Source organism: Vicia villosa, linkage group LG4, assembly GCF_029867415.1.
Source record: "Vicia villosa cultivar HV-30 ecotype Madison, WI linkage group LG4, Vvil1.0, whole genome shotgun sequence".
Taxonomy (NCBI): domain Eukaryota; kingdom Viridiplantae; phylum Streptophyta; class Magnoliopsida; order Fabales; family Fabaceae; genus Vicia; species Vicia villosa.
In genome coordinates this window covers 58,393,812-58,418,729 of record NC_081183.1, presented here as the reverse complement: position 1 = coordinate 58,418,729, position 24,918 = coordinate 58,393,812, and the positions used below count along the sequence as shown (strand labels likewise).

At 37.2% G+C, this 24,918-nt stretch overlaps 1 protein-coding gene across 1 annotated transcript in view; it reads right to left on the bottom strand.

The window, feature by feature from the left end:
• Window positions 1-13,554: 13,554 nt before the first annotated feature.
• The window catches only part of LOC131597254 (uncharacterized), a gene marked incomplete at its 5' end in the record, with an annotated part of 30,781 nt that continues 19,417 nt past the window's right edge, over window positions 13,555-24,918 (bottom strand). Inside the window, one exon of the mRNA XM_058869960.1 lies at window positions 13,555-13,614. Coding sequence (XP_058725943.1) covers window positions 13,555-13,614 — 60 coding nt within the window. The remainder of the gene's footprint in view (window positions 13,615-24,918) is intronic.

Sequence of the window (24,918 nt, the reverse complement as noted above, 5' to 3'; positions counted from 1 at the left end):
CGTCAGCAATAAAAAAAATCAAAAAATTCCAACACAGCACGCCACATCATCATTTTTGTTGACCAAATTCAACGAGGGGGCAAAATAAAGGAATCTACAAATGGCAGGGACGGAATCTGTGTTTTTTTTTTACAGGGTTGTTTTTCGAATTCGCCCCAAATGGCAGGGGGCGAAATAGGGTTTAACCCTATATATATATATATATATATATATATATATATATATATATATATATATATATATATATATATATATATATATATATATATATATATATATATACACTTGAACAAAGCAACAGACTAAGAAAATTGCTAAAACAAAATGGTGGTGCCCCCCCTCCCCCCACTACCATGGGGTGACAGCCCCCTATCATTACTACCCAGGGGCCAACGTCCCCTTCCCATTCCAAGGTGGTGAGTGCCCCTCCTTCATCTTCATAGGGGTGGGCGCCCCTGTACTTTTTTTCTTGTGTTCACATGAGGCGACCGTCTCTTCCATTGTGGCCCTCAGCACTCACATTTCTCTCTTCCAATTTATTTCTAGTAGTTTACTCAGGGTTCCATCGATTCCTATTTTTATTTTTTTTCAATTCAATTAGCACGTCAGACTACTACAACACTCATTCACAGGAATAAATCTACTATCTTTTCCTGACGAAAATTCCTAAAACTCTGTTATATATTTGTCAATTGAAATATTTTAATAGCATCACACTTCATAACAACACCACAATTTATTCCAGAACAACACTTCACGACATAACAAAACCAGGTATAGAAACACAGTTAATGGGTACAACTCAGGAATAACAAAAATCTGAAGCAACAATCAAAACACATCACAACAATTTTTACACAACCTAAATCCACATATTATTCATCATATACCCTATTATAGAGTCAGAACCCGACCCTTACCTTGGATTGGAGACCACTCTATTCCACTGATTGAACCTAGCTTCTACCATAGCTTCCAACCTTGGCCTCTTCTCTCTTTTCCTCTTCGGCAACTTTGCACTTCTATGTACTCTCCCAAGAATCTCCAAAACCCTTTTCCTCTTTTACTGAAAACCTAATTTCTTTTATTCTACTTAACCAAATAACTTCATTATTCTTAATAATTCCATCGGGCTTAATTTCCACATCCCACTTTTACTACCACTAACCATTAAATAAGCCCATATAATTAATTTAATAATATTTCTAATACTATATCTACAACGTAATCAACTAAATTAATCAACTAACAACTTGACAACCTAAATCAACAATTCACAACTTCGAAAATTAAATCGGAATTAATTCAAAGATATTTAATTAAATAATTAATTAAATATCGGGCGTTACAACTGTCCCCCACTTAGAGTATTTTCGTCCTCGAAAATTCACTCGATACTACAACTCTTAAGGTGAATTTCGCATCTAACCCTCTAATCCTCAAGTCGCGTTTGGAAACACTTTCATCCCTACTTTCCTGACATAACAATAACTCAACACGATTCAGTCAAATATACACATGCTAATCATTCAACACCTTCGTGACGTAATCGTCAATAACTTATCAACCACTTAAAAATATCTTGACATATCAACCTTTAAAGGAGTAACAACCCTCACACACTTATACTAGAATATACAATATCATGATATCATCCTAACAACACTGTCAGCATCAAAACACATACACAATTCAATTCCACATATATATATGTCAATTATCAACAACTCCATTCATATCGTCGTATCATCCTTATAGTGACATCAACATTGCCAACATCATCAAATTCGTCATATTATGGAGTATTATTCATCATGTTGTTTCTCTATAATTTGAATTCACATTATGTTTGGTAAAACTAATATAGTAGAAATTAGTTAGATAGGATTTGTAACTTGTAAGAGAAAGCAGATGGAAGTTCTATTTGACAAAGGAACATGTTGATTTGAAATGTTTCAACATCTGAACAACATGTCAAAGAAGATGTCCTATGCAAGCCATTCGAAATCGCGCCCAAACTTAACTGTTAATTGGATCAGACTCAACAATTAACAGAATGCAGAATATTATGGAAATATTATGCAATATTATGTGGCGCTCAAGTTAAGTATAAAAGTATTTATTTGTTACCTCTGATTTTAAGATATTTGATTAGTTACTAAATATGGAGAATATTTAGGAATATAATATTTGAAGCACTATTTTCATGGAGAAGATTATGGAGTGCTTTTAGCAGCTAGTCCTATCTTTGTGGAGAATATCTGGAGTGTTTCTAACAACTAAAATTGTAGACATTTTAAGAAACAAATGATTGAAGTCCTAAATTTAAGGAGAATATTTGTGAGCATTTCTAGCATGGATTCTAGCATGGAAGATGTTGAGACTTTCTAGGAAACACATGATATTGTTCCTATTTTTTATGCAGACTCTTCTGCAGATTTGTAACAGCTGATGCATTGTGATTGAAGGCCCAAATCCAGTTGGGTATAGGTTATAAGTAGAAGCTTTGTAACCTAGGTAAGAAGCTAGCCGGATTTATCAAAGATGTAACCATTAGGGCTAGAAAAAGTGAACCTCCCAGGTTGTGGGAAGGTCACCGTATGTTCTTCTCGAAGCTGTGAAGCAAGAGAAGTTATAGTGTCCACCTTGAAACATATAGGTAAGAGGTGTATTGTTCTTGGAGGAAGCTTTGAAGAAAATCCAAGTTCTGTTTGTATGTGTAATCAGAATGCGTTGGGTATTAGGTTGTTGCTACAACTCTTGGGGCTGGAGAACTGTACAACATTACTACGGTAATAGGAAGTGGGATGGGGATATTCCATATCTAGAGATGATTTAGGTAGAAAGGTCATTGGGTAGGGATTAAGTGAGGGGTTGTAAACGGGGATGTTTAGCTCTGAATTAATACTGCTGATAGTGGACACCATTCCTGGCTTGGTATGCCCCTAGAGTAGGTGTGTTTGTCACCGAACTGGGTAAACGCTTCTGTGTGTTGTTTATTGCTTTTCAGCTTTTCTGTTTATATCGGTATATATCTTGCCGTGTTCTTAATGTTGGATCAGATGTCTTGACATGCCATATGACATCTGAAGTCTAACTTTCTAGAATTTCAATTGGTATTAGAGCAGGCATCCTGTTCTATCTCTGGATGAGATCTTGGGAAGATACTTTCTGGTTCATATGCAAGAAAGATAGTTTTGCTGAAAAGTTGTATGGACTTGGTCAGTTTATATGTTTAAGAATGGTCCCTAGAAGTGGAGGATGGACTCGTGACAAGCTGTGTGGTGACCTTGCCTTGAGGCTGTCAGTAGAGCAGTGACTCATGTTGTGCCTGAAGCTTGGTGGAGGAGCTTTTTTCCTGTTATTCCGCTGCATCTGATGGAAAACTCCTGGTGTATCTTCTGAAGATGTACCTTATGGTGATGTGATACGTGGAGGAGGATAGTATCGACTAACTTATTAAAATATCCAAAGATACTTGAGGAATATCTCAAGTCCACTCATAAAGGCATGTTCAATAATTTTGTTGATGAGATATCAGAAGGAAGCAATTTATTTTTGCTCTCTTCTCTAGAAGACCAACCACAAGTATTTATTTAAGGGTCTCTTGGTGCAGTTCTTGAATAATGTTCTACAAAATGTTGGGACATTATATTAGCAAATTATGCAGAATTTTGATGTTTAAAGAGATTGCAATACAGATGCTTTGGGGGGTGAACATTAGTTTATTGATCACACATGTTTGGAACCTACTCCTGATCTGGAATAAGAGGCATTTGGGTCTAAGAAGTTTCAAGGATAGAAACTTGTAAGACATATATGTTGATCAGGACACGAACAACAGAAAGTGTACTTTCTGGATTGGTTTATTTCTGATTCAAGAAAGTAGAAGTGAAGAAGTTGTGTTTGTTGTTGTATGTGGAGGACATCTCAATAAGGTTCTTCATGTATGAAGTCTTTTCTAATGTCAAAAACATTATCTCTGACATCTATTAGGTTCCACTGACCAAAGGAATAAAAAATCTCAGAGAAAAGACTTAAGGAAGCAATTATCCAAGGTTCTAGGTTGATGGTGATTTTTACAAATAGGATAGAGGATGTTTACTTAAGTTTGACACATCTGTAAAACATATGAGAGCATGGAACTCTTGTTCTTTTCAAAGAAGAACTATTATCCAAGGAAGGATAATGAAGGCGTATTAACCTAAGCTTAGTGGTTGATAAGTATCTGCACTTTGGAAGTATCATCCAATCTATTGGACTGATCTTTCAGTATTAACTTGAGAATAAGGGATCTGATCAACATGCCTTTCAAGGAAAGTTTCTTCTTCAACAAAGGACAGAGTGACAGTCTGAAGCTTGTACAACAAAGAAGCTAAGTACATTTGCTTTGGAATATATGAAAGGTTCCAAGTCTAGTGTGTCCTTGCTTTTGTGGACAGCTCAGAGTACTTGATATCTCTCTCAAGGAGCCGTTGATTCTGGATCTATAAAAGTCAAGACTGAATTTAGAGTATGAAGTATGTCAAACCAGGAGTATGTAATAGTGGTTACCCTACATTATAGGAAGATGAAGTCCCTTAGGATTCTTCATCATGTGCTTCAAGGTTCATCTTCAACTGAAGCATTATTGTCTATAACATGAGAAGTATTGGACATGTTCATAGACAGGAGCTGCAGTAATGCAGTTGTGGGGTGGAAATTTCAGACAACATGTCGTGACATTTTAGTATGCTTGACAGGGCATAGATGGTTGAACTATATGAAGATGATTGTGTTGTACCCCAATTTTTTACCACTGAGATCCCACCATATTCCAAATAGTAGGATCATCGTCATCATCATTATCATCATGCATACATCATTTGCTAACCAAAAATACCAAAAAATTGTTGTTTGTTGCTTGTGTTCTAAGACAGTAGACTGGTCAAGAGGAGACTGGGCAAATTAGGGTTTTGGGGCCCAAAAGGAAGTTCAAATATTCTCCTATGTTAAAATGGTCCTTCCATCAAAATCAAGGCCCAAGGATGGCCCAATTCAAGATCAACATTTTTCAAACTCATATGGTGCCAAAATTAGGGTTTTGACCTAATTCAACTGAGGGTTGACTTTTAATCAGGACATAGCTCCATGAATCAAACTATAATTCAAAAATATCCAAATTAATATTACAATCCATTCTTATCATTAATTTGAAGAGGAGAGCTTGATTCATGTAGAATCCACAAAACTGCAGTTCATTTGGAAAAAGTCAACTATGTGGATCAACCTTTGACTTTTGAGAAAATTGGTCAACCATGGACTTTTGAAGATCAAAATCATCAACATATGATTAATGAAGTCATTTGACCAAGAAAAATCAAGAAAATTCATGAAGAATCAAAAAGTCAACAAAAGTCAAAATTAGGGCTTTTAAGTGATTTTGACCTCATTTTGGGAACTTCAAATTTCACCTACAAACTCAAAAATCTCCCAACATGAAAGTTGTAGATCTTGATCAAACAAATAACTTTATCACTTATTGCATTTCATCAAAAAGTGATTAATATGAGAGATATTGGATTAAGAAGTTTATGTTCAAAAAACTTAGAGACATTTTAAGTGTTTTAACATGAATTTCTTCCAACTTTGTGACCATTTTTCACCATGATCCAAAAGGAGTTTGAGAAAACTTTTAACAAGTGGAGTGAAGTATGTAGAAAGGGAATTCCAAAGAGACCAATAGCATGAAATTTCATTACTTGAGCTATGGCATATGATTTTGCAAAGAGAGCTCCATGACACTTGAATTCAAGCCAGGGAAGTGAAGAACAAAGTTTGAATTTGATTCAAATCTGAAGGAATATTTGAAGTACAGGTCCTATAACTTGTTCAAGACACCAAACTCAGAAGATTACACTCTCTTTTAAGCTATGATCCATGTGTTCTAACCGTTATCCAAGTTTCATGCCATTTGTGTACAAAAGTCACCACTTCCATTTTAGAAAAGCATAACTTTATGAAAAGTCCACTCTCCTTGAGCCAATACATTGTCTCTTCTGCAGCAAAAGCATTTCAAATATCACAAGCAAGTCCCTAATATTTAGAATAAAGTCATGGAAGCATGCTTGAGCCTTGTACCACACCATGGGAAACACAATTTTCTCTTTCCTTCACAAACAAGCAAGATGGTACAAGTATCACATGGGAGCTCAAATGGATTAGATTTTTCCCTCCACAACCCTAATTTATGGAGACTTAGGCAAAAATGAGCGTCTCGATGGACTGAAAATGTGAAAGGACGGTCCAGACAAAAATTAGAGACAAACAAAAAGAAATGATTATCCCGATGGATTGAAAACCTGCAAAGGTAATCCATGCAAAAGTTAGGGAATATGGCAAGAAACCACATCTGGTATAACCTGAACATCTTGAAGATATTTTTTGAAGACTCTCAACCGACATCAGCGTACGCCCGATATTCAAAGTTGTTAGGGAGAATAGTGATCATTGTATTTTAATGTACTCTTTCCTTTTAAAAGTTATCATTTTCAAGCTTTGTAATCCATGGAGTCATGTCGTTCGCAGACTACCATTCCACTAATAAAATTTGAGTCGTATCTCATTGTTAGAACAAGAATTGTTTTGATCAATATTCTTAGTTTTGATGATAACAATGTATATGAATTTTGCTTGAGACAATGTGGTACTCAAATCCTATGCAATTTCCATTTCAGGAAATATATAAAGAGTATGCACAAAATCAGCGCAAGAAGCACTGACTCAGAAGGTTCAAGTATGCAACATCAGAACATGCTCTCACAAGACATCAGAAGATGGTCAAGCAGAATCAGAACATGGTCTATTGAAGCATCAGAAGAACTTGAGATCAGAAGCAGAAGCACTGAAGTTCTCATGGTATCACGCTAGAAGCACTTAAAGGTCAGAAGACAAGAAGATGCTCTGCACCAAGCTGCTATGACTCTGATATATTCAAACATTGTATCTACAAAGATCAGATCAGAAGCAAGTACAAGATGGAAGGCTACGCTGACTGACAAAAGGAACGTTAGAAGCTATTAAAGGCAAAGTCAGTTAAAGCAGGAAAAGCAAGGCTCGAGGTAGTTGACAAAAGAGTGAAACATTAAATGCAATGCTGTACGGATCACGCAACACATTAAATGCTCCCAACGGTCATCTTCTCAAACGCCTATAAATAGAAGTTTTAATGAGAAACTGAATACAACACTTTGAGCAAACATACAGAAACACTGTCAAATTCAAAAGCTCTCAAACTTCATCTTCAACCTCACTTCATTACTGTTGTAATATCTTAGTGAGATTAAGCTTAGACTTTAAGAGAAATATCACAGTTGTGATTATAGCTTTTTTAAGAAGCATTGTATAACTCTTGTAAGAATTTGTTTACATTCATTTGTAAAGAACTAGAGGAGATCAAGTTGTGATCAGATTCTCTAGAAATTCTTAGAGGGTGTCTAAGCATTGTGTTCCTAGAGTGATCAGGTTGTGATCAGAATACTCTAGAAGACTTAGAGGGTATCTAAGTGGAAAACCATTGTAATCAAGATTGATTAGTGGATTAAATCCTCAGGTGAGGTAAATCACTCTAAGGGGGTGAGCTGGAGTAGTTTCGTTAACAACGAACCAGGATAAAAATCATTTTGCAATTGTTTTTATTCTAAGACTTTTTAAAGTACACTTATTCAAACCCCCCTTTCTAAGTGTTTTTCTATCCTTCAATTGGCATCAGAGCGCCGGTTCTAAGGTGCAAGCACTTAACTGTGTTTAGAAAAGATTCAGGTAGAGAAAAACGCTATGTCAAGATGGTTGAAACTCCACCACCTACATCTACATCTGGCTCTGCTGAGCAATACAATGGAAATGGTAATAATGGCTACACTAGACCACCAGTATTCGATGGTGAAAACTTTGAATATTGGAAAGATAAGCTCGAAAGTTACTTTCTTGGTTTAGATGGTGACTTATAGGATCTTCTGGTGGATGGTTACAAACATCCAGTGAAAGCTAGTGGTGTAAAGCTCTCAAGATAAGAGATGTGTGATGATCAAAAGAAGCTATTCAAAAATCATCACAAGTGTATGACTGTTTTGCTGAATGCTATCTCTCATGCTGAATATGAGAAGATATCTAACAGGGAAACTGCCTATGATATATATGAATCATTGAAAATGACTCATGAAGGAAATTCCCAAGTCAAGGAGACCAAAGCTCTTGCCTTGATCCAGAAATATGAAGCCTTCAAGATGGAGGATGATGAAAACATTGAGAAAATGTTCTCAAGATTTCAAATGCTAATTGCTGGATTAAGAGTTCTTGACAAGGGATACACCAAGGTTGATCATGTCAAGAAGATCATCAGAAGCTTGCTAAGAAGATGGGGTCTTATGGTGACTGCTTTCAAAATTGCCAAGAATCTGAATGAAGTCTCTCTTGAAGAATTGATTAGTGCTCTAAGGAGTCATGAAATTGAGCTTGACGCTAATGAACCTCAGAATAAAGGTAAGTCTATTGCGTTAAAATCTAATTATAAAAAATATACTAACGCATTTCAGGCAGAAGAACAAGATTCTGAAGAATCAGAATCAGAAGAAGAAGATGAACTGTCCATGATCTCCAGAAGGGTAAACCAACTCTGAAAGAGCAAACACAGGAAGTTCAAGAACTTCAGAAGTTCTAAGAAGCTTGAAAAAGGAGAATCTTCTGGAAGCAGAAGATCTGACAAGAAGAAGGTCACATGCTATGATTGCAATGAGCCTGGTCACTACAAGAATGAGTGTCCAAAACTTCAGAAGGAGAATCCCAAGAAGTTTCATAAGAAGAAAGGTCTTATGGTAACGTGGGATGATTCAGATTCAGAATCAGAATCAGACTCTGAAGGCGAGCAGGCAAACATTGCACTAATGGCCACAGTTGATGATGGATCAGAATTTACATCAGAATCAGATTCTGAAGAGGTATTTTCTGAACTATCTAGAGAAGAGTTAGTTTCCAGTTTAACAGAACTTCTGGAACTCAAGGCTCATCTTAGTATCAAATACAAAAAGCTGAAAAAGCTATTTGATTCTGAAACTAAGAAGTTGGAATTGGAACGCAAGGCTCATCTTAGTATCAAATACAAATCAGATGCTCTTTGCGAAGCATGTCAGAAGGGCAAGTTCTCCAAACCTGCATTCAAATCTAAGATGTTGTCTCTTCCTCTAGGCCGCTAGAACTTCTGCACATTGATCTGTTTGGACCTGTCAAAACAACATCTGTCAGAGGGAAGAATTATGGATTAGTCATCGTAGATGATTATAGCCGCTGGACATGGGTAATGTTCTTAAAACACAAGGATGAGTCTCATTCAGTGTTCTTTGAATTCTGCACTCAGATTCAATCTGAGAAGGAGTGCAAAATCATAAAGGTTAGAAGTGATCATGGTGGCGAATTTGAGAACAGATTCTTTGAGGAGTTCTTCAAAGAAAATGGTATTGCCCATGATTTCTCTTGCCCTAGAACTCCACAGCAAAATGGAGTTGTAGAGCGAAAGAATAGGACTCTACAAGAAATGGCCAGAACCATGATCAATGAAACCAATATGACTAAGCATTTTGGGCAGAAGTAATAAATACTGCATGTTATATTCAGAATAGAATCTCTATAAGACCTATTCTAAATAAGACTCCTTATGAATTGTGGAAGAACAGAAAGCCCAACATTTCATATTTTCATCCTTTTGGATGTGTTTGTTTCATTCTGAATACTAAAGATCATCTTGGTAAGTTTGATTCTAAGGCACAGAAGTGTTTCCTTCTTGGATATTCTGAACGCTCTAAAGGCTACAGAGTATACAATACTGAAACATTAATTGTAGAAGAATCAATCAATATCAGATTTGATGATAAGCTTAGTCTTGAAAAGCCAAAGCAGTTTGAGAATTTTGCAGATATAGATATCTCAATCTCAGAAGCTGAAGAACCAAGAAGCAAAGTATCAGAAGCTGATGATCTCAGAAGCAAAGGATCAGAAGATCAAGTTGCTGCGTCTTTAGAGAATCTCAGAATTTCTGAAGAGCCAACAGTCAGAAGATCTTCTAGACTCACATCTGCTCACTCAGAAGATGTCATTCTTGGAAAGAAGGATGATCCCATCAGAACTAGATCCTTTCTAAAGAATGGTAGTCAAAACACTTGATCAGAATCAGAAGATTAGAAGTTCTATTTTTCATCAGAAGCAAATTCTATGTAAAACAGCTGTCACCAAGCGCTTTCTGATGGTGAACACGTGTTCACACAATAGGTAAAAGCGTGCGTGAAACTGATGGGACGCCGCCCTAGGTAACTGTGCGAATCATTTCAAATATCATGTTCTCTCACCTAACGTCACTCATCATTTAATGCATTTGATTTCAATTGATTCTGTAACTGTTCACTCTCCTAAATTCATTGCATTTTTTTTACAAATCTGCCTCTATATATTCATTTCAAATCATAACGTTTATCTTTTTTTTCGCTCTCATTCTCTCTCTTCTTGCATGCATTTCTGCAACTTGTTCGCCCTCTTCTCTAACCCTAAACACAAAACCAATAAGAAACCCAATAATCTCAGTTGTGCTCAAATGGCTGCTTCTTCATCGCAAGTCGTTGGTTCCTCGTCTCAGCATCATCAACAAGGAGAAGAACAACAGATTGTTCCAGTAATCACTTGCTCGATTCCGAGGAATGAGTTAGAAGTGATTTGTGAGTTAATTGTTGATTTCGACAGTCTGGAAGAACACAATTTCCGTCTCAAGAATAACATGCTTTTTCAAGGATGGACTTCATTGTTTTTTGAGTTTTGTGGACCAGTTTATCCAGAAATGGTAAAAGAATTTTGGGTGCATGCTGTGGTTTCTCCTAAAGCAATTATCTCTTTTGTTCATGGAAGAATGGTTGTCATCACTGAGAACATTCTGAGAATGATGTTCGATTTGAGAAACCCTGTTGGTGTCTTTGAATATGATCAAAGAAGAGATTGGGATGCTGTTCTGACTGAACTATACGCAAATGTGAAGAAAACAAAAGATGTCAAAGATATGAAGGTCATTTACAAAGTCTGGACCAAGATTCTTCTAGGGTGTTTCTATCACAGAAAAGCAACCCATTCTCCAAACTTTGTCAACAAAGAGCAACAATATATTTTGTACTGCATTGGTACTCAGAAGAAGGTTGATATCATCTACATCATTTTCAACCATATGTGGCATGCTGTAAAGGACTCCAGAAATGCGTTCAGAACGAAGAAAAGGAATATCATTCCTTTTGGAAGAATCATTAGCAATCTTCTGGTTCATACCAATACTATTGAAGACTTGAAAGCCCAAGGAATAGTCAAGGATCCTGTTATTGCTACAGGAAGTTTCTTAAACGCCAACACCTTGAGAAAGATAAATCTTATTCAAGTTGTTAGAAACGTTCCTCAACCTCTCCCTGGGGAAAGAAGCAGAAGAAGTCCTGTTCTTGCTGAGTTTGAAATATTCTTCAGAAGTGAGCTGCCAAAAGTTAAGGTTCAAAATCTTAACACTCTCAAGAAAGATGGTACCAATGATGCTCCTGCTGGAGTCAGTCGTAAGAAAGCCTCTACCTCTAGGCCTGCAGTCTTAAAAGATGTTTCAGAAGCTGCTCAAGAAGTTTTTGTCAACAAAGAAAGAAGGACAAAGCGCAAGTTTGATCGTCCTTCTGTCATCAAGGAGAAGGAAATTCAAGAAGAAGCTGTTGCAGAAGGTGATGAGAATGTTGTTTTGGAAGAAGCTGAAGTTGTTGCTGAAGAAAATCAAGATGTTTTAGTTGAAAATATAGAACAAGAAGCTGCTGCTGCAGTTGTTAAAAATGTGCTTGCTGATATTGAGCAAGAAATTCAAGAAGTTGCTGATGCAACAGTCGTTGAAACTGTTGCTGTTGAAAGTGAAAGAAGTGAACAAGAAGTTGTTGAAAAGAAGAAGAAAAAGAAGAGGTCCAAGAAAGAAGAATATGAGAAGAATATTGAGAAGGATGGAGAGAAGAAGAAGAAACAGAAAGATAAGAAGAAGAAACAGAAAGTTGTTGAAGTTGAAAGGATCTTAGAAGAAGAAATGAGATCAGAAGAAATAAATAAAGAAGAAGAGCAGAAGGAAGTTGCCAGAAGGAGAGAACTGGCTTTGGCACAAGTGAAGTTAGTGTTTAAGAAGAAGAAGAAGAGAAAGGCTGCAGAAGCTGAATCTAAAATGCCTCAGAAGAAGAGCTCTTCAGGTATTTCTCTTTCTGACCCTAACTCTGCTTATGTTTTATGTTCAAAATCTGTACCAACAGATGTTCCTGAACCTTCTCAACCAGAAAATCAACCACAAACAGCCCCTTTTGAATTCCCTCAACCTACCAAAGTTCTCACACCTCATTCTTCACCAATTACCAAAGTTCTCACTCCTCCTCCTTCACCCTTAACCAACACTGTTTCTGACCATCCCATTGATACACTCGTTCTAGACATTCAACCCCTTCAAATTCTCTATCCCCCTCATTCAAATATCTCCACTTCTCAACCTCCACCTCATTCAAACTATGAACCCATTTCTTCCCCCACTCAAAATAATCCCACCATCTCTAACCTTCCAGATTCTGCGTCACATGAGCAATTGCTTCGTGACTGCAACTACACACCCAAGCCTCGTCCTGAACCTGAGCTAGTGGAGTTAGACTCTGAAAATGAAGCAGAATCTTCTTTCTGTCTTGATAGAGAACCTGCTCCCTACTTCTTTCTTCACCCAGGCTCTGCCATCACCAAAATCAAATCCCGTAGGCAATTTTCTGTTGGTGTACGTTTTGAACTGTTAAACATTAGGATGCAGGAAGGGTAGATGCCTTGAAAGCCGCATATTGAACCACGATGGATGATGTGGCTTTTGGAAATCTCTGGAGGATTTACAGAAGAAAGATGGACTCTATGTTTCTAGAGCTTCAGAAGATGTGCATAGCAACAACTCCAGGTCCTCGTAAGATTCTCAGATTCTATGAAGACTTCTGGGCCTGTAATCCCAAGGGCAGGTATTATCTTGAAGAAAAACCTTTCCTTGATGAGCTTGAAGAGGATGTGCCTGACCGTGAACCTTGCCTGACTATGGTTGTATGGAAGCCTCAATATCCGGTTCTGACTAGAGATTTTCAACGGCTGTTCAACTGGCTTAGGGAGAATCCTTCTAAGAAGGCACCTAACATGGTTATTCCTGAAGTTGTCTACCCTTCAGAAGTTGCTGCTCCCATTCCTTCAAAGAATCTGGCTGAGATTCTTCAAGCTCTAGAGAATGAAGATTCTGAGATCCCTGATCCAGAATATGATGAAGATGCTTCTGTGTCAGAAGCTGATGCTGAGAAGGAAGATGTTGAGAATCATCCCGCTGAGGAAGTTCCTGTTCAGGAAAAACAAGATGATGTTCTCACTTTGGCTGCTGCTGCTGGTAATGCTATCCCTCTGAATGATAGTTGTGCATCTTCTTCTGCTGAACCCTCCGTTCTGGTGAACACTATCAAGGCTTCAACATAATCAAGATGTTCTAGCTTCTCGCTTGGATAAGCATGATGAAGCACATGAAGAGTTCAGATCCTTCATGAAGAAGCAGTCTGAAATTACCACTGAGATTCAAGACCTTCTGGCCAGAATAGTTTCTAAGCTAGGCTAGTCGTAGTCCTTCAATCTTAGTTGTTTCTTTTGATTTTGCATCTGTTTCTCTTGCATCTTCTGTATCTTCTGATACTTTTTTGATCAATCAATGAATCTTTATCTTCTCTCATTTTGTTTGTTTTTCATCTGAATCTTTTATGCTTTTTGATGTTATAACAAAAAGGGGGAGAAAATGTGATAAATGATTTGATTTATATTATCAATTGCTGGGAGTAAGTCTCCATATTTCTAACAGAATTTGCAAAGTTCTATGTCTTTGAGATTTTGTGCAGGATTGAAGACATTCTGAAAAAGCTCAACATGAGAAGCAAAGACATGGGGAAAAGCAATTTTATATAGAAACATGCTCATGGAATTTGAAGCAAGCTTAGCGCTGTGAAGCTTCAAGATCAGAAGCAAGAAGGAAGAATGTTCTGATATTCTCGTGGTAGAATATGCTCTAACACATTCTTATTCCTTATATGTTCTGATGCATTTTATGTGTTCTGACACATACTATATGCTCTGATACATATCTTATGTTCTGATTCATTCATGCTCTGACTTTTGTCGTTTAGTTTGTTCTGAAACATTTCAGGATGTAGAGATGCTCTGATGATGCTCTGGTACATTAAAAAATGTTCTGATACAATCTAGCATGCAATGATCCTAGAAGAAATTCAAAGCTCTGAAGCTGTCCTATGGAAGCAAGAAGCAGAAGCTCTGAATATTCTGAAGTTCTAAGCATTTGTGAATGTCTCAACTGAAATGGAAAATACTTAGGGAAGTCCTTTATTTATAAATTTCTTCCAGTATTTATTTCAGGGGGAGATTATTCATCTCAGGGGGAGATTGTTAATCTCAGGGGGAGACATATTCACACACTATGTTTATATGCTTATGCTATAACTGTTTAATTGTCTTTAGCCGTCTAATATTCTGATTGCAAATTCATATCATTTATATATGTTTTTGTCATCATCAAAAAGGGGGAGATTGTTAGAACAAGAATTTTTCTGATCAATATTCTTAGTTTTGATGATAACAATGTATATGAATTCTGCTTGAGACAATGTGGTACTCTAATGCTATGCAATTTCCATTTCAAGAAATATATTAAGAGTATACACAAAATCAGCGCAAGAAGCACTGACTCAGAAGGTTCAAGTATGCAACATCAGAACATGCTCTCGCAAGACATCAGAAGATGGTCAAGCAGAACCAGAACATGGTCTATTGAAGCATCAGAAGAACTTGAGATCAGAAGCAAAAGCACTGAAGTTCTCATGGTATCACGCTAGAAGAACTTAAAGGTCACAAGACAAGAAGATGCTCTGCACCAAGCTGCTATGACTCTGATATATTCAAACATTGTATCTACAAAGATCAGATCAGAAGCAAGTACAAGAGGGCAGGCTACGCTGACTGACAAAAGGAACGTTAGAAGCTATTAAAGGTAAAGTCTGTTAAAGCAGGAAAAGCAAGGCTCGAGGTAGTTGACAAAAGAGTGAAACATTAAATGCAATGCTGTACGGATCACACAACGCATTAAATGCTCCCAACGGTCATCTTCTCAAGCGCCTATAAATAGAAGTTCTGATGAGAAGCTGAATACAACACTTTGAGCAAACATACAGAAACGCTATCAAATTCAAAAGCTCTCAAACTTCATCTTCAACTTCACTTTATTACTGTTGTAATATCTTAGTGAGATTAAGCTTAAACTTTAAGAGAAATATCACAATTGTGATTATAGCTTTTTTAAGAAGCATTGTATAACTCTTGTAAGAATTTGTTTACATTCATTTGTAAAGAACTAGAGGAGATCAAGTTGTGATCGGATTCTCTAGAAAGTCTTAGAGGGTATCTAAGCATTGTGTTCCTAGAGTGATCAGGTTGTGATCAGAATACTCTAGAAGACTTAGAGGGTATCTAAGTGGAAAACCATTGTAATCAAGATTGATTAGTGGATTAAATCCTCAGGTGAGGTAAATCACTCTAAGGGGGTGGACTGGAGTAGTTTCGTTAACAACGAACCAGGATAAAAATCATTGTGCAATTGTTTTTATTCTAAGAGTTTTTAAAGTACACTTATTCAAACCCCCCCTTTCTAAGTGTTTTTCTATCCTTCACTCATTTCATGGAATTCTTATACTTTTATTCTATCTTGCAAAGAAAAATTTCTTTTGAAATTTGAAACGAAGTCAAAATTGTTTTTCAAAATAAAATAAAGAAGATAGAAAGTTTTCTTAAAACTCATGGGTACGGAGGCAAATGTTGACCTAGGTCCCCAAGAGAGTTGTTCCTTTTTCAACGGGTTTTCTTTTCGAAATGAATCCTTTTGATAATAAATATTGACCTGAAGAGCCTCTCCTCCCAAAAGATGTTATTGGCAATTGATTGAGTATATACCCCGGTGTTGTCACCCCGAATGTGGTCAGCTGTACTATATGTCTGTTTCGTTAGCATACACACAACATTCATTCATACATTCATACATGCATATCATTTTGCATCTTGTTAATGTTAGAAAACCATTATTCCCCAAGCGATGTATTTATTCCTTCCACTTAAGCGTCAGCTTTAGGCAAAAAGACCTATAATCCTTGTGTTTTGATCGGTCACCATTTCCAGTAAGTTTCCGCATCTTTTTCCGATCGAAATTCGCAATCTTGGTAATACTAAGTGGCATTGTCATATGTTTTTGAAGTAAGTTTCTTGTTTTTCGATTGTGTGATGTTGTTCCATGTTAGTGTGTTTTGAGTATTATTCAAGTGCCGTTTTATGCGTTGGTTGTTAGTTTGTGTGTGGCCAGGTTGATGCACGGGAAAGGTAGAGACTTATGGCGAGCACGAGCGGAGAAAGTAGCCAAAAGAGCCAAAGTTGAGGTCAACACGGGCACCCGTGTGCATGCACACGGGCCGTGTCAAAAGATGGCTGGAAAGATGTTTTTGGAAAGCAAAACAGAGGTTTCACACGGGCACCCGTGTTCCTACACACGGCCCGTGTGGAAAGATGCGTGGAAAGGAAATTTTGAGAGCTGACCAGAGGAACAACACGGGCACCCGTGTTCCTGCACACAGACCGTGTTGTTAGGCGCAGGGCAGATATTCAAGTTTTGTAATTTTGAAAGCTTGGGGCTCATTAAGGGTATTTCGGACCTTTCGGATACTGAGGGAGTGAGCCAACACTACTAAAACCTAACGGGAAGAAGGGTGGAGGCATCTTGGATCATTGAGCATAGAGAATTACAGAGAAAGAAGAGTCAAGGGTTGTGGAAGAGATCTTCAAGAGCACTCGCGATTGGAGATCATATCAACCGATAATTTCTTGTAATGACTTCAATTACTCTTGTTATTTTCTTAAACACTATGAGTAGCTAAACTATTTTATGCTAGGGTGATGTCCCTAAATCTTTTCATGTAATGACTTGTTAAAACCGTTGTGATGAATTTGATGTTTTTATAATTTGAGTTTATGATTCAAAGATTTTCATGCTTCATCATATTGGAAAATATTTTGTTGATCTATGATTAGGGTTAGGCGTGACACACCACTCTAATGCATTTTGAATCATAACATTACCGGTAAATCACTTAGGAATAAGGATTTCACCATAGTGATCATTCATTCTAGATTACAATGCGTAATGCCTTAATACTAAAATCAATTATTGAGGAATTGAAATTGACTTTTAAGTGTTAATAAGTTTTTCACTAAGGAATTAGGGAAAACTATTTTATGGAATTGATACTCAATTATAGTCACATCTTTTCTTGAACAACGGTGTTCTCAAGGAGTTACATAAGATTTATACATCAACCTTAGCACGCCTTCTCATTTGTGAACCAAATCATCATTTACTTATCGTTTTTAATTATAAACAGTTAGTAGTTTTATCAAGCAAAACAAAAACCAATCATAGCCTTTTGTTCAATTGAAATTTAGTCCTGGCTTATATTTTATCCGCAGTCCTTGTGATCGATACTTGGATTCAACTCCATTTTAATAACTACATCGGTAACAAAAGTAGTACACTTGCTATTGTCCGATCAAGTTTTTGGCGCCGTTGCCGGGGACTGCCAAACTATAAGCCGAACTTTAAGTCAATTGAAATTTTGTTGCTCTGCGACCAAAATTTTATTTTTATCCGTTATTTTAATTTCATTGCAGTTGTATCTGTTCTAACTGTTGTCTAACTGTTTATGCGAGGTCAGACCTCAGCTAAATTTTCCTTTGACACAGAACCAGAAAGAGCTCTGCACGAGAGACGCCGCAAGGCAAGAATTGAAAGACTGGCAGCACCAAGTGCAAGTCTTAGTGTTCCACATCAGGAAAGCGACGACGAAGTGTCTGTGCATTCGGAGCACAACGACTCTGACTTTGACAGGGAGGTAGTTCAGGAACCAGTTAACATGGCTGGAAATCAACCTCCTGCAGAAAGATTGTTAGGGGACTATGGAGGGGCAAATGCTCACCCCAACCGGATGACTATTGTTAATCAACCTGTGAATGTGGCACATTTTCAATTGCATCCATCCACCATTCGCCAGTTAGAGAGCAAGCCGTTCTCCGGAAGAATAAACGAGGATGCAAATAAGCATCTTCAGAGATTTCTCACTACGACAACTTCGTTGAAGATCGAAGGTCATTCAGAGGAGGCCAAGAGACTTGTTATGTTCCCGTTTACACTTACTGATGACGCAGAGGAGTGGTTTTACTCACTTTCGGCTGCAAGTATCACGACATGGCAAGAGATGGAAACGGCATTCCTCAATGAATATTTTCCTGCGTCGGTGTTTATCCGAAAAAGATACGATATTGTCAATTTCAAACAAAAAGAGGGGGAATCATTGGGGGATGCATACAAGAGGTTCAAAAGGTGTTTGACTGCATGTCCTACTCATAACATGGACGCTACCGAACAAATGCAGAATTTCGTGAATGGGTTGCGACTTAAGACAAAGCAGCTTATTGATACCGCTGCTGGTGGTTCAACAAATTTTGCTACAGCCACAGTTATGAAAAGGATCATAGAGGCAATTGCTGCTAATGAGCATCTTGAGTTGTATGATCGAACCATGAGCCAACCGGAGGGCAAAATTGATTTGAAGTTGCCAGAGCAGGTTGTTAAGATGGAGGATCAGATTGCTGCAGAGGTAGAGAGAAGGTTAAAAAAGATGAATATTGGAACTCAGACAGTGGCACAGGTGGAACCAGTTAAAGCGGTTCTTTGTGAAATATGTGGTGGACCGCACTTTGCTATGCATTGTGTGGCAACTCAAGAACAGGTTGAGCAAATTCATATGTTGAGGCAGAATAATCCTTATGCCAACACATATAATCCGGGGTGGAAAAATCATCCGAACTTCTCATGGAAAGACCAGCAAGGAAACGTCCAGAAGCCGGTTCAAGGCCAACAACCACATCAACCTCAGACTCAACAATATCAACCACAGGGGCAACAATATCGTCCGCAACAACAACCATACCAGCCATATCAACAACAATTCCAACATCATCCTCAACAATTTCAACAACAGGTACCAAAGAAAGAAGATTGGGAGACCGCTCTTGAAAAAGTGGCAACCCAAAACTCTCAGTTTCAAGAAGAGACAAGAGCCAACCTCAGGAACACCACGGCTTCAATTAAAAATCTTGAAGTTTAAATGGGTCAAATAGCACAACATCTCACTCTACAGGCACAAGGAAACTTTCCGAACGAAACTGTGAAAGATCAGAAAAATCTAGAGAAGATCAATGCTGTTTCAACAAGGAGTAAAAAGGTGTTAGAATCGGAAAAAGAAAAAGAAGAGATAGATGACCCTATGGTGATAGAGGTAGATTTGGAAATAAGAGAGAACCCAAGAGAGCCAGAAGTGGTGATACCACCGGTTAAACCAGCTGAAGAAAAAATTAAAAAAGATGCTGAACCGGTAATTAAACTACCCTTCCCTTCAAGAGTAACAAAGAAGAATTCAAAAGAGAAAGACTTTAAGAAGTTCACCAAATTGTTCAAAAGGTTAGAGGTGAATCTACTTTTTTTTGAAGCACTTGAACACATGCCTTTGTATAAGAAATTTATGAAGGAGGTGTTGGCGAAAAAGAGATCACTAGGAGGAGAACCAAAAATTGTAATCGAGAAGTGTGGAATAGTCTCTTCAGCAAGAAAGATCCCAATTAAGAGGAAAGACCCTGGGGCGGTGGCGATACCATGCACTATCAAGAATATAGCATTTAAAAAGGTACTCCTCGATTCTGGTTCTAGTGTGAGTTTAATGCCTTTATCCATTTTCAAAAAGCTTGAATTAGAAAAGATTAGTGAAAGTAAGACACAGTTAAGGTTCGCCGATCACACCGTTAAGAAATCCTACGGAGTAGCTGAAGATGTACTAGTGGAAGTTGATAAGTTTGTGTTCCCTGTTGACTTCCACATCATGGACATTCCGGAAGATGAAGAAACTCCTATCCTTCTTGGGAGACCCTTTTTGTCAACAGGCCGCTGTAATTTTGACATTGAAAAAGGGACGCTAACGCTGAAATCATTTGATGAAGAAGTAACATTGAAGATGTTAGGAGTCAGGAAACATAGGTCAGATGTGAATGAGAAAACCTCAACTGGTATGACGGAAGGTGAACAAGAAGACAAAAATCTTAAAAATCTCCAAGAAAAAGTTTCTAGCATAGCCTCTATGATGGAACCAACTTATGTAGCTGTCAAAGGTCCTAAGAAAGCTAAAGAAGTAGAGAAAAATGTGGGAAGCAAATTGAAGAGAAAAGTTATCCAGGCTTTTCATCTTCATGAGTTCGCGGTTGCGGAAGTGGCAGGCAACAAGGTTTGGAAAAGGAAATACCCTCCATAATAAAGGGTAATGGACCGTCGAGCCATGCGACGTTAAACGAAGCGCTTCGTGGGAGGCAACCCACGGTTTTAATAATTAATTTTTCTGTTTGTTGTTTTATTTTCAGGAAATAAAAGAGAGCATCTCTAGTGGAAGCTAGGAAGTGATCGTTGGAATGCAATACCTCTGTAAGCAACCTCTCCAAGGCTGGTTCTAAAACATTGAGGACAATGTTTAGTTCAAGTGTGGGGGAGGTTCTTATTTTATTTGCTTTATTGCTCTGCTTTCCGTTTTGAATTCATAGTTTAGTTTGTTTAATTTGAACCATTTTCTTTTGTCTTTCTGTTAGTGTGTTTATTTCAAGTTTGTAGTGCTGCCATGGTGTTACCAGATAAAGGATACAAGTCGGAAGGGAGCGAACTAACAGTTAGTGGTTGAACAACACATTCCACACTTAATCTCTGCAGGCACTACGGAAGCTGACACAATCAAAGAGAAGAAGGTAGGACGCAAGAAGCCGACACTGAACCAAGAGAGGAGTATGGTAGACTTTAGATGAAAGGAAATTGCAGGACACCTAGAGCACCTTGAAGCATGCAAGCTTAACCGACCCGGTGAGATGTCAGAGCCAAATTCATAACTCCATATGAGAGTCCAGTCAGGTATGGCACTATTCACTTTGATTTTGCGTACGTTCTCATAACACAAGCACACTACGAAAGCGCACACTGAGGCAAGTTTTTTGTAAACCCCGAGCCTTTCTAGCCATCCCATATGCATTATATCATTTGTTCCCCTTTTGAGCCGTAATGTGTGTTTTGTTCATTGTTGTTAGTTATTTTTCTTTCCACCCGCATTCCCATCATTCATATTATCGCTCGGCATTTATAGTAATCATTAGAAGGACACTAAAGAATCTAAGTGTGGGGTTGTAAACAAAAAAAAAAAAAAAGGGGCAAAGAAAAAAAAAAATTTTTGATTGATTTCTCAAAAGAAAAAGAAGAAAAAGAAGAGAAAAGATGAATATGGATCTTGTGAAAAAAAAAGAAGAGGTTTTAAAAATTCAAGCAAGAAAAATCTTTACCTTTGCCTACTTTTGAGAAAGACCAAATAAGGTCCAAACCCCACTTTTACGATTCAAATCAGTTTGAGTAGAGAAGTGAATCCAATATAAATGCCGAGCACCAAACCATTTGTTATCCCGTTTCTTGTTTACCCACCAAACCCAAGCCTCGTTACAGCCCTAAGACCTCATGAAGTGTGTGTAATCTGTGTGTGTAGTGATTTGAGAATTTATTCAAAGTTGAAAGTAATATGCATGCCTTGATACTGCGAGTGTAGACACTTTAACCCGGAGAGATTTTGTGAGAGTGTGAAAAGCTTGCAGGTGAAAACGTGCTCGAAAGTGAGAATGCAGTTGATAGTTTGAAGAAGGAAATCAAAAACTCGATTGCTAAGTGAAGGAATCTTGCGAAAAACCTGGTTGTGTTGTGGAGAAAAGAATCTCGTTGGTGACCTCTGTTTTGCCTCTATACATCACTTGAGGACAAGCAATGAGATAAGTGTGGGGTTGTGATCGGTCACCATTTCCAGTAAGTTTCCGCATCTTTTTCCGACCGAAATTCGCAATCTTGGTAATACTAAGTGGCATTGTCATATGTTTTTGAAGTAAGTTTCTTGTTTTTCGATTGTGTGATGTTGTTGCATGTTAGTGTGTTTTGAGTATTATTCAAGTGTCGTTTTATGCGTTGGTTGTTAGTTTGTGTGTGGCCAGGTTGATGCACGGGAAAGGTAGAGACTTATGGCGAGCACGAGCGGAGAAAGTAGCCAAAAGAGCCAAAGTTGAGGTCAACACGGGCACCCGTGTGCATGCACACGGGCCGTGTCAAAAGATGGCTGGAAAGATGTTTTTGGAAAGCAAAACAGAGGTTTCACACGGGCACCCGTGTTCCTACACACGACCCGTGTGGAAAGATGCATGGAAAGGAAATTTTGAGAGCTGACCAGAGGAACAACACGGGCACCCGTGTTCCTGCACACGGACCGTGTTGTTAGGCGCGGGGCAGATATTCAAGTTTTGTAATTTTGAAAGCTTGGGGCTCATTAAGGGTATTTCGGACCTTTCGGATACTGAGGGAGTGAGCCAACACTACTAAAACCTAACGGGAAGAAGGGTGGAGGCATCTTGGATCATTGAGCATAGAGAATTACAGAGAAAGAAGAGTCAAGGGTTGTGGAAGAGATCTTCAAGAGCACTCGCGATTGGAGATCATATCAACCGATAATTTCTTGTAATGACTTCAATTACTCTTGTTATTTTCTTAAACACTATGAGTAGCTAAACTATTTTATGCTAGGGTGATGTCCCTAAATCTTTTCATGTAATGACTTGTTAAAACCGTTGTGATGAATTTGATGTTTTTATAATTTGAGTTTATGATTCAAAGATTTTCATGCTTCATCATATTGGAAAATATTTTGTTGATCTATGATTAGGGTTAGGCGTGACACACCACTCTAATGCATTTTGAATCATAACATTACCGGTAAATCACTTAGGAATAAGGATTTCACCATAGTGATCATTCATTCTAGATTACAATGCGTAATGCCTTAATACTAAAATCAATTATTGAGGAATTGAAATTGACTTTTAAGTGTTAATAAGTTTTTCACTAAGGAATTAGGGAAAACTATTTTATGGAATTGATACTCAATTATAGTCACATCTTTTCTTGAACAACGGTGTTCTCAAGGAGTTACATAAGATTTATACATCAACCTTAGCATGTCTTCTCATTTGTGAACCAAATCATCATTTACTTATCGTTTTTAATTATAAACAGTTAGTAGTTTTATCAAGCAAAACAAAAACCAATCATAGCCTTTTGTTCAATTGAAATTTAGTCCTGGCTTATATTTTATCCGCAGTCCTTGTGATCGATACTTGGATTCAACTCCATTTTAATAACTACATCGGTAACAAAAGTAGTACACTTGCTATTGTCCGATCATGTTTCCCCAGAGAGTTTGTTCCTCGTGGGAAGATTTTGTTTTAGCTTATTCATCTATCTGTAGATAAGATGAACACTCATTTTGAGCTCAGTCCTTAGTGGGAAGTGTCTTGATTGTATGTCTCTCTCCAATTTCATCTTGGATTGAATTTTTTCTCCAGTAGATATAATTATTTGAATCAGCGAATCCTAGATTCTAAGATTGCATGTATTTTGCAAGAGTGAAGACTTGGTATCCTCAAACAAAGGACCTGTTTGTGGTTTCTCATAAAGTTTGATTTATATCCCCCGCAATTGTCATTGCAGATTTATTACCGGCAACAAGTGATGGTCTCTTAATTTGAGCGATGTTACGACCGGCTTTTTAATTCTAAGTTATTAACCTAAAATATAAGAGTCGCCACCTATGTTTTTATTCTATCCTAATATAAGGGTAAACATGGGATAAAAACCTAAATAAGAGATTGGGTAAGTTGAGAAATTAGGGTCAAAGAAGGTGTTAGGCACCCTCAACCCTTCCTTAAGGTTTATAGTGTCCCTAGAATTAGAGTATTATGGTAAGGTTTATGGCTAATGGTTTATAATACAGAAATATGATACAGTTTATAGCAAATATATAAACCTAATTTAGTTTTGGGGAAAAGGGACTCGTTCCGGTTACCCAGATGTCTACGTACCTCCTTATTGGAGGACCAGAGTCAACGTAGTTCGTGGTTATTTGTTCGTGTTTCTTATGGGATTGTACATTATTATTTTGTATGTTTGGATGTGTTTTAGCGGGTTACGTAGTTCGTAGTTTTTCGTAGTTTGTGATTATGAAAACAAAAAAGGTTTTGTGTACAATCCCTATTTTTGTATTTTTTATAATAATAATTAATGTTTTAATTTGAATTAGAATAATTGTATTTTGTAAGTATATATATTGATTTTTTATTTGATTTATACGACATAGAAGATCGACCAATTCTGAGATGGGATGAAATAGATATTCATCCCATCATTCTTTCTTTTATATAGGAATTAGACGATGATTATAGATTTATAAATTATAAGATTAAGATGATTTTTTTATAAATATATCTTTATAATGAAAATTTTTTTAATTAAAAGGATATAATTACCAAAAAAGAATTATAAATATATAATATAATAAGTATTCTAATACGCCAATAAAAGAAACACATTGTTGGGTATTAAATTAAACGAATTTTATTTGTTAAAATTTACTTATTATTTATCTAAATTATATTTTATATATTTTAAAAAACTGAATAAAATTATTATTAGTTGGTTTATTTAAATAACAATTAAATATAAATCTAGATTAGTCACATTAGTTATAAAAAGAAAATAAAAAAGGGGGTGCGTTTTTGTGTTTATAAGCAAATCAA